Genomic DNA, 11100 nt, shown 5'->3' with positions numbered 1-11100 from the left:
CAGCACGCAATATGTCTTTTCCTGTGCCGATTTCTTTTTTTAGGAGAAAAAAGAGGATTCGATCCTAAATCGTTTTCTTTTGTTTTTTAAAAGAAAAAAAAAACGACAATTAGGGGGGGGGACATTGAGAGAAACAATTGATGACAAATTTTCCCGACTCACTAGAGATTTGAAGCACAAAACAAACAAATATATAATAAAAGTATTTTAGACTTCTGAGGTTCAGGAAAACGAAATTTGACGACATCTTCCATGCAGCTCAACTGGACCAGTGGCTCGACCAGTGGAGTCATCTACTACTTCTTCAGGGGCAAAAATATACTGCTAAATTAAGGTTACCACTTTTATAAGGTTTGCGGAAGGGTATACGAAGCATGAACAAGTCAAATTTATCCAACAAAAAATTGTTCAACTTCAACTTATTCCAAATGGTTCTGTATTTTTAAAAATTGTCTGGATTAGGCATAGATCAACAAATGAATAACGATTTTTAGTAATTACTAGCGACAATGATTCAAAATTCAAACAGTGAGAAATACTTAAAATCCACCTCCCATGCTGGTTGAGACAGACGTGTACCAAATTTTCCGGGTGATTTATTTTACTAAATTTGAACGTAGTTGGTGGCACCATATAATAAAACAATAAAAACATCTTTCATGGACCTCCGGTGTCGCACGCTCGTCACATTTCCGTCCAATTATCTTTAGCCAACCTCCACTCCCCCCAAAATGAAGTCACGGTCGGAGAGGGGCTACGACGGTGACGTCGTATTTGAACGTCGTCTACCCTGGTAGCACGCCTCTATCTATAGGATGTACGTCGCCCATCTTTTCAGCCGAGTGAGATATCTTAACCCGACGTCTATAGGATTGCCTATGTCTATACTAATGTCGCGCTGTAAGACATCCAAATGGGTACGGCTTACAGCCGTCTTCAAAAGACTTAAATTTAAGCAAAAAGATAAAAAAGAAACGTCCCTCGGTGGGCGCGAAACCACGTTCTTTGGAGTGGTATTCCAGTGCTCCACCCACTACACCACTTTCTAATACTTTCAACTGTATTTGGTTCAACGGCTCTAAAATAACCTTAGCAGTTAAAATTATGAAAATTTAAAGTCCTTGTCTTCCTTATCTATCCTGTGGACAGATAATTTAGACATCTCACAGACGTCATGTTACGTCTGTCTGTTAAACGTCTAATTTCTAGACACAAATGGATGTCCGTGATCGTATGAGAAACGTAGATCTATAGGACATCTATACGAAGATAGCATAAGGCCGTAGAAAATTGAGTATCCCTGTGATATCTAATTTAGGTTGTAGCTAGATCAGATTCGATTTAGACATTAAGACATCTATATGATAGACGATGGATGTAAGTGTGCTACCAGGGTAGACTACTGAGCAATTCTCTTCTGTAACCGTCGAATCCACCTTCGACTTTGTTGATGGTCTGGTCTTTAATGATCCAAAGTTGACATTTTGTTTCACGAATCAAACGTTCGTCGTGAGAAACGATGATGACGCCCCCTTTGTAGTCGTTGATAGCATCGGCCAGAGCTTCACTAGATTCGATGTCCAAGTTGTTGTGTCGGAATATCCAAAATCAACACATCGGGAGCATTTAAGCAGAGTTCCGCCATGGCGACACGGGACTTTTGGCCACCAGAGAGATCCATATTTTTTATAGTATGAGCGTGCGAGGCCAATCCAAAAGAGCCCAATTGCTTTCGGGCTTCTTCATAAGGCAAATTGAATAGTCGCATCAAGTACTCGGTTGGGGTTTCCTCGGCAGTCAACCGTTCTGCGGAATGCTGATGAAATCTACAAAGAGAATTAGTTTCAATGAAGAAATTCAAGAATTTACAATAAACAAGTATTTTACCTTCCTATTCGCAATCGACGATTTTTCCTTTGCTCCCCTTGTTGAGGTGTCAATTCACCGACCAGTAGTTTCAGGAATGTAGATTTCCCAACACCATTAGGACCAACAATAGCTACTCGCGACTTCATGTCAATACCAAAATCACAGTTTTCAAAGAGTGGCCTTTGCGCATCATAGCCGAAAGTGACGTTATGAATTCCCAAAACAGGTGACTGCAATGGCGGAGGTTCGGGGAAACGAAATTTAACAACGTAATCCCATGGTCTTTGAATCAGCTCAACTGGACCAGTGCATTCATCTCGTCCATTCTTCTTTAAATTGGCTCTATTTTTCTCTTGTTTTCTCGTTAAAACGTCTTTCTGCTTCTTCTCGGCGTCCTTCTTTGACTGACCCTGGGATTTCAATTCCTTCAGCTTTTTCTTTTGCTTCTCATATTCCTTTATTTGCTCCTTTCGTTTTTGCAAGTGCATTGTCTTAAACAAGGAATAGTTTCCTTTGTAATAAAAGAGTTTTTCCATGTCCAAATGAATAATATCTGTACAGACCAGAGTTGAAACGAGCTTCATGAGAGCTTGAGCTTTAGCTCAAAAGCTCACTCATTTTGTGAGCTTTGAGCTTGAGCTCCGCTCTTTTTGAAAAAGTGTGAGCTTGAGCTTGAGCTTTCGCCTCATGAGCGGAAGCTCACGCTTGTGGCGCCATCTAGCGGCCAAAATTGAAATTTATTTGCTAAATTATACAAAATTTTTCGCCGGACTCGCATAAAATGTCTAACTAAGAGAAATTTTTAATTTACTGTTTTTATTCTAATTTTGAGGATTATCCCAGGGTACGTAACTTAAATTAGCTTTTGATTTTTATTTATTTTTTACTTTTTCCTTGCGTCGATTTCCTTTTTTACAAAAGGTTTTTCTTCTTTTAAAAATAAAAAGGTAGGAAGACTAGGAAGGGTAAGAGTAGGGATGGGGAAGTAGGGTGGGGATTCGTTCGCAAGCACCCTTCTTTGGCTTGTTTTGTAAATTTTCTTATTTTTCTTTGTTTATCCCTTTAATTTTAAAGTAAATTTGAGTTGCGGAGCCCTTGGATTCGACTCAAATTAATTCGATGCTATAGCTTCATTAAATTCAAATTTTCAACCAAAAAAACACCGTTGCCAGTTGCATTTTATTAATTAAAAAAAAACTTGGAAATGAGCTTGAGCGAACGTGAGCTTGAGCGAAGCTCATCTTTTTTTGGTGCGAGCTTGAGCTTGAGCTCCGCTCACTTTTAGGCCATGAGCGGAGAGCTTGAGCTAAGCTCACGTTTCGGTGAGCTAGTTTCAACTCTGCTACAGACATTATCCAGGAAAGATTGGTCATGAGATACAATGAGCAATGTTTTCTTCCAGCCTGTTTATAATTTATACAAATCATGCATTAGTCAACTGATGAATGGTTCCCTAATAGTAGAAATCTAATGATTCATTACTTTGCAAATAATTGTCCAACCAAATGACAGCATTCAAATCCAAATGACTGGTAGGTTTAACCAACATCAGAAGAGTAGGCTCCAAATAAAGGGCTCTGCCAAGGGAGACACGCATCCGCCAACCGCCGCTTAAATTTTTGGTAGGTCGGTTCTGCATCTCAGCAGTGAACCCAAGACCTGCTAAGATTCGGCGTGCTTTAGGCTCAGCTACATCAGCACCAATGGCCCGCAATTCCTCATATACTTGGTTTAATTGTTCTGTGGCCTGTAAAATGAAAATAAGTTTGATGGAAAAAATGTAAATGTTTAGTTATTTATGAACAATGTATACCTTCAGATTTCCTTTTTGCTGCTCTATCTCAAGCTTGTCAGCTTCTTCCAGCAATGCTGTTCTCTTGACGTCAGCTTTCAGAATAGCCTGAATTGCTGGTGTATCATCTGCGACTACTTCTTGCTCACACAATAAAACATCAATTGTAGGAGGAATCTGAAGAGCTGTGATGTTTAGTCACAATACAAATAATAACACTTACACTTTAAGAGACTGTAGAAACGTTTATTTACCAGATGTTGGGGTTGCAGTTGCCGGTGACGATCTGCCGGGATTAGGCAGACGTCGGGCTTTTATACTGGGGGAAGACAAAGAGAAACTCAGGGACACATGTGTTAGGAAAACCACAGAATAAGAAAGGGGGATGTTCGGTCCACTGGTTCGTCACGGCCAGCACCCACGAGCTGTTGGGGGACGTTGACCAGCTTTCCTTAACTAGGGAAGCGCGAAGAAGAGTCGGGAGAGGAGAGAAGAGGAGAGAGAACATATGGAAGGCGGGGCGAGTCATTACACTCCTCCCCTTCACGGCGATTTTCTTAGTTGTAGGGGAAAGTTGTAGAGGTGAACACACATTTCTAAGTCAAGTTTTTTAAACGCTGCTAGTCTAAGTGTTTGTATTTGTCTAGGGCTAAACATAAGTATATGAGGGCCATCACCAATCATAGTTACGGTACGGGTACAGGTTAGTGGATTACAGGTACGGTACATTAAATTGCATATTTTAAATGATTGAATTTTTTTTTAATTATTGTCGTAATGTCGCCTTGCTCTCTTGAGTTCCTGGGCATGGAACTCATACTTGTAAAATAGATCCATGATATCCCGGTTGTATTGTCCGATCAGTTCGCGGCGATGGCGGCGATACTCCTCCTCGTTTCGCAGACGAATTGGAGGGGCATATATGTTTTGGAAGAATGTTGGCGGAACATACCCAGGTGGAGATGGAGAACGCAACGAGGTGAAACGGTCCTGTCGTCGGCGCGGTGGTGACTGCTCCTGTTCGTACGGTGGAGGCGGAAGGTCGGAATTCCTCTCCGTTATGTCGCTTGCTTCGGACGGTGTTTCCTCCGGCTCCGTTTCCTCCTCTTCCTCGTCGGATTCTGGGGGGGTTTCAGGGGCAATTGCTCCCGTATGACTGTCTTCAGCGGTTTCCCCCTCCTCTCCTTCGGAACGACCATCGTCACTCTCTTCCAATTCGGCAATGTCGTGGTCGTGTAGAATTCGCTTCTGCGCATAACAACTCGAGTTGTTGTTATGACGACGCGGCCGTCGGTTTCTTTCTCTATAGTCGCCGGAATTTTTCTCAAGTCTATACCGATACATCGAGTAGAGCAATCGTCCCTTCAAATTTCTGCGACGTGAGCGCAAAAGTTTGTTCCAGGAGGCAGCGATCTTTTCTGTATTAAACGAGTCCCTGATAGGGGAAGTCGATTTAAACGAAGATCAGTATACCAATTCACTCCCACACGATGTTTTGCAAATTAGAGAGAAATTTTTGTTAGAGTGGAATAGTTTAATTAAACTCTCTCAAGACGTTGCATCAGATAGTTCCTCCACACGACGTGTAACAAGGAGCGAGATACTCGCGAAAAAGAAAGATATATCAAGTAAAGTCTATAATTCGTTAAAACAGTATACGTACGAACTTTTTAAGAAAGAATTAGGTGGTTCTCAGTATATTACTGGAGATGCGAGAGATAAGGTAATAGCTAACCTAACAACTTACCTTACCCAGATAAAAGCCGATCCTTTAATTTTCAATCCAATAGTACAAGAAATTAAAACAGCGCACAGCAAAGAAGTTGATTTTCGGACAAAAGCTTTTAAGTTATTCAAACGTGAGTTATTGTTTAAACAAATATATCTAGAAAACTATGCAAAGAGCCTTGAATCGCAGGTAGTTAACCAAAAGGATAGAACTGCGAAGGAAGTCGATAAAGTACGAGGAGAATTTTCTAGAAAACTTGCAGACGCACTCGTAGAAAACACACGTTTAACTGCAGAAATAGACGATAGTACAAGAACTAATTATTTCCGACAAAATTTGATAACTGACTTAGAGGAAAAGTTAAGAGCACACGAAACTGGTAGTGATGATAAAACACTTATTTTAACGAAAACTGAATTAGAATCAACAAAACAGGAAGTAGAAGCACATAAAACCACTATTAGTGACCTGAACAAAGTACTAGACGAACTAAAGGAGGATACCAAGGACACCGTTGCACAGCTTAACCATAACTATAAGTTACTGTCCGACGAACACGAGTCTCTTAAAAACGCGTGTACAACAACCGATAGCGAGGTAATAACCCTAACGAAGGCTAATGCCCAATTAACCACACAGCTAAATCGGATAATAAACGTAGATCTAGCTAATTTAGCGATCCTAACAGACCAGAACGTACAACTAACTGCCCAATTAACGAAATTACAACAGGACGTCGCAACTAAACAAGTATCAGTAGACTCTTTACGACACACTAATCAAACACTAACGAACGATATAGCTGCGTTACAACTTCAATTGACACTACAGCCAGTGCAAGTAGCTCCACCTACAACCATGACTCCGGCCCCTCCGACGCCACCGCCAAAACCTCCTACACCACCCCCTACCACACCACCACCATCGAGCCTCCAACAACAAATACAGACCGTTAGAGGTGGTCTACGTGCAACTACCCCTAACCCAGACGATGTTCCCGTAACTAAAAGTCACCTTCGTGAACTATACTCACAGGATGAACGAAAGTTTATTCCAGTGTTTAAAGGGAAACGAGGAGAACAGCTAATTAATAACTGGTTGAAAGATGCAGAGAGAGTAGCTCAAAGCGCAGGATGGACACCTAGAGATAAGATCAAGTATTTTTCTGATAGGTTACGAGGCGATGCTGCAGATTGGCACAGTGATTATATGGATAGAGCCACAAATAGGGATGATTACGATGCCTGGGAGAAAGCTCTCATTAATCGATTTTTGACGGAATCAGAAGTAGAGAATTTAAGGAAACAGTTAAATGAATTAAGACAAGGACCTGAACAAAGCACTCAAACTTTTGTTAGTCGACTTAATCATCTATACGATATTATCCATGGAAAAGAAATTGTTATTGACGAAGCGATCGCTCCCCCAGAAGCCATCGAACTAGCAAGATCTCTGAGGAAGATCAGAGGTGAGGCAAAACAAAAGATTTTACTTAAAGGTCTATTACCAACAATCAAGAAAGTAGTATGGACGCGCATAGGCGTAGATAGTTCGTATGAAGATGTATGCGAAATTACGTATGCAGCAGAAACTATAGTAAATAGGATGGAACAAAACGAAGATAAGAGTTTGCAGGCGACGATAGCAGGAATTTCCGCACATGAGGATGAACAAGATGTCGAACTTTACAGACAAAAAACCAAATTATCCAAACTCGAAAAACAAATGGCAGTTCTAAAAATCAATCCAACTAACCCACAGGAGACACCAGAGGTAGCCCTACCAACAGTGGCCATCACCGAGGCCTATAACCGACATCGGTCACCGTCAGGTGATCGAAGACGTCCTAATTCCGAAAGCCGTATACGTTTCCAACAACCCCCTTCTCGACCCAGTCAGGATAATAATTACTCTCGAGATCGAGGTAGGGAGAACTCTTATTATCGTTCACGTAGCCCAGGAGACAATAGATATCATCAAACTGTCGATAGCCGTTCACGCCGCGATCAAACACCGCCGCGTCCTAACTTTAACAACAACCAGCCCGATAGAAACAATTTTCAGCGTACCAACAACGATTCGTTCCGCAGACGTTTTCCTGAAAATACCCCTTACCCTCGTCCTCGACAATTTCAAGATCGAACACCCAATAACTTCCAATATCGTCAAACTCCTTATACTGGTACCAGACCACGTACAACAGGAAACTACAACAATCAACGCGACTATAGAACCAGACGAGACATAGAGTGTTACGCATGTGGTAAACGAGGACATTACGCTAGAGAATGTCGCACGAACCCACCAGAGACGCCGCAACAGCGACAATAGGCTTGTTGACGTCAGCACCTGTAAATACATTACCTATTATCTCTAGTATAGCACAGTTAATGAGAATTCCTGTTCAATTTAGTTCATTAAAAACACAAGCACTCGTAGATACTGGTGCTGCAGCTAGTTTCTTAGCACACCGCTTATTAATATGTATTCCGTATAATGAAATTAAAGAATTACATGCATCCGACCCGTATATGCAATTATTTAGAACAGTGTCAGGAGAAGTAGTTCAGCCAATAGGGCGATATGATTTAAATATTAAGTTAGCACGACGACACACTTGTACGCACCAATTTTATGTCATTTCAGATTTGGATGAAGGATGTATCTTAGGTTATGATTTTTTGGCAGCGCACGAGATAGTTATTAACCCGAGTGATAGAAGTATCAGTTATAAACATGACAATGAACAACGGACTTTAGTATTACCGATTTTGCCTATATGTTCCATCAGTGTAGTTAGGCCGCCTCAATTCGAATATAGAAGAATACAACCCACAAAATGAAACAGCACTCCTGATAGCCGTGCGTCTGAATAGGACAAGGATGGTCGACGACCTAATTGCTCGGGATGCCAGCATCCTACCAGAAGATAGGATGGCTAGGACAGTGACCGAAATTCTAATTTCTAGAGATGACGTGGAGACATTGAAGTTACTCCACATCCAAAGGGGAAACCTCTTGGACCACGACTTGCATAACGAAGAATTTCCACTGACATTGGCTATTAGCCATCAAGCGCGGAAATGCATCGACTACATCCTCAGCTTAAAACCGAAAGCTCAATCTTTTCTAATCAGAAGAAAGTACAACTGCCCGATATCAGCAGCAATTCGAAGAAATGATGTAAGGACCATGGAACAACTTGTGACCCTCGAAGAATTCCCATACATTGTGAACAAGAGGATTCACAAATCAGTTTCCTACATTCATCTAGCTGTTGAAAAAGGACGCCCAGAAATAGTGAAAATTTTACTTCAAAATGGAGCTATGGTCAATCTACTAGATAACAACGGAAATACACCAGCTCACTATGTAAGTGACATTCCAACTCTAAAAATTCTGATAGCAAACAAAGCCCGCCTAGACGTAGTGAATAAGTTTGACCTCACTCCCATGGCGACCGCAGCAAAGGAACAACGCAACAGCATTTACCAATACCTTCGCCTGTACAATATCAAAACTCAAGTAAAACAGAACCCAGTAGTAACAGTCAGTAAACCAACCATCCACGACCGTTTTGGAAAATACTACCGCGAACGAATCCGCGAAATCAATGAAATGATTGTGGCTAAGGCAAACTTCAGACCAGATTATGAAGACTTACCAGAATTATCGTGTGAGATGCCACCCCTGGAAGAACTAGATGTACCCAAATTTGATTTCTGTGGGATACCTTTCAAGGGCTGGGAGGCTCCAGCAGAAGCCACAGCCACCCAACAAAATACTAATGAACTCAAGAATACTGCTTCAGCTTCAGGCAGCAAGGACGGAATGAGTTGTAACGACGAAACGACTCCGGTTTTAAAGGTTCGACACCTTCGACGTTTGCAAAGGGAAAAGCGTGTGAACTTGCCTCCCCCACTTGGCTCCCGATATTTTAGTACTGAGCCTATGGAATTAGAATCCGAAGAAAGCGATTTGGAAAGAGAAATTGTGTTCGATATGGATCGTAAATTTGCAAAGTATATCGGAGACGACCTTAGAGATTACGAAATTAAGGCCTAACTAAAAAGAAAACTTTCAAGACCTTTCTATACTAGTAAACCCATTTTACAAGTTATTAATTTTTGAAATTTTGCTTATACTTATACTTGAATAATTTCTAAAACTATGTGAATTTCCAAATTTCACTAGAAGTTGTTTACTTCATTAACTTCAAACTTTACACATCAGTGGCATTTATTCAACCCTATATATATAAAAAAAGAGAAACAAAAAGAAAGTTGTACTAAAGGCCTCCAGTTCCTATCCTATAAATACGGTGATCTACAAGATCAGTTATTCAGTCGTACAACCGTGCAACAGTTATTCAATCGTACATTTCCCAAAGTCTCACAATGTCCGAAGATCGCTGCCTCCTGGAACAAACTTTTGCGCTCACGTCGCAGAAATTTGAAGGGACGATTGCTCTACTCGATGTATCGGTAGACTTGAGAAAAATTCCGGCGACTATAGAGAAAGAAACCGACGGCCGCGTCGTCATAACAACAACTCGTTTAATACAGAAAAAGATGTATCGCTAGAAGGTAATGTTGGAGTCGTCATTCACTTACCCTGGCTGGTGATATCTGCTTCTTCCCTCGGTGGATGTTAAGTTAAATTGAATGTTCGTAACCAAAAACTGGCACGTTCACCAATTTGTGATGTTTAGTCACAATACAAATAATAACACTTACACTTTAAGAGACTGTAGAAACGTTTATTTACCAGATGTTGGGGTTGCAGTTGCCGGTGACGATCTGCCGGGATTAGGCAGACGTCGGGCTTTTATACTGGGGGAAGACAAAGAGAAACTCAGGGACACATGTGTTAGGAAAACCACAGAATAAGAAAGGGGGATGTTCGGTCCACTGGTTCGTCACGGCCAGCACCCACGAGCTGTTGGGGGACGTTGACCAGCTTTCCTTAACTAGGGAAGCGCGAAGAAGAGTCAAGCAACCTCACGGTTGCTTAGATGAGGAGAGAGAACATATGGAAGGCGGGGCGAGTCATTACAGAGCTCTGGAAGCTATATGACGTAAAAGAGTTGTTTTGCCATGTCTGTAAATTAAGAAACAAGAGTAACAAATGCATTCATAGTCATAGGACAAGATATTTTAAAATAAGTCATTTACCCATTAGGTCCAACAAGTCCATATCTTCTGCCTTGAGCAATCAAAAGGCTGGCATTTGTAAATAAACTCTTGCCTTTGGCTGATATGTTGAAGTTTTCAATCTTGATGTCAACAGCATTCTCTAACTCAGCTAACTTCTTTTCTGATTGTTGATATTGAGAGATGGTAAAGTTGTCCAGGCCTCCTTTATGAGTTAAAACATTCACTTGTTTATCATATTCTTTTTGTTTTAGTTTTTTCTTTTCAAACTGAGATAGTTTTCCTGCTTCTTTTTGGTTCTTTCCAGGCACCTTTTCGCTACCATTGTTCTCATCAGAATTATTACTCATTTTGATTTTTCCTTAATCTTCGACCTCGTTATTAGTTACAATTAAAAAAATCAAAAGTCATGAATCATGATCTACTCCTCCCTCAACTTGCTGCTAAAAAACTCGCAAGTGCAACACCACGTGCAATACATGCGGATCTGAAAACAAATCGACGTCTGTTTTCATCCTGATGCCTTATGATTATCAGGCCGCTACGGGCGCTGTGAC

At 41.1% G+C, this 11100-nt stretch overlaps 1 protein-coding gene across 1 annotated transcript; it reads right to left on the bottom strand.

Annotated features, from left to right (window-relative positions):
* Positions 1-419: 419 nt before the first annotated feature.
* Positions 420-11079, bottom strand: LOC124350516 (ATP-binding cassette sub-family F member 1-like). The gene is given in 9 exon segments (XM_046801241.1): positions 420-786; positions 1396-1590; positions 1592-1826; positions 1888-2432; positions 3220-3272; positions 3352-3616; positions 3683-3842; positions 10446-10490; positions 10565-11079. Coding segments are annotated over 9 exon segments (1929 nt in total). The 5' UTR covers positions 10894-11079; the 3' UTR covers positions 420-684.
* Positions 11080-11100: the final 21 nt, after the last annotated feature.

This window comes from Daphnia pulicaria, chromosome 7 (genome assembly GCF_021234035.1).
Source record: "Daphnia pulicaria isolate SC F1-1A chromosome 7, SC_F0-13Bv2, whole genome shotgun sequence".
Classification (NCBI taxonomy): Eukaryota; Metazoa; Arthropoda; class Branchiopoda; order Diplostraca; family Daphniidae; genus Daphnia; species Daphnia pulicaria.
Note: the sequence above shows the minus strand (reverse complement) of the source record. Positions and strands in the feature narration are given on the sequence as shown.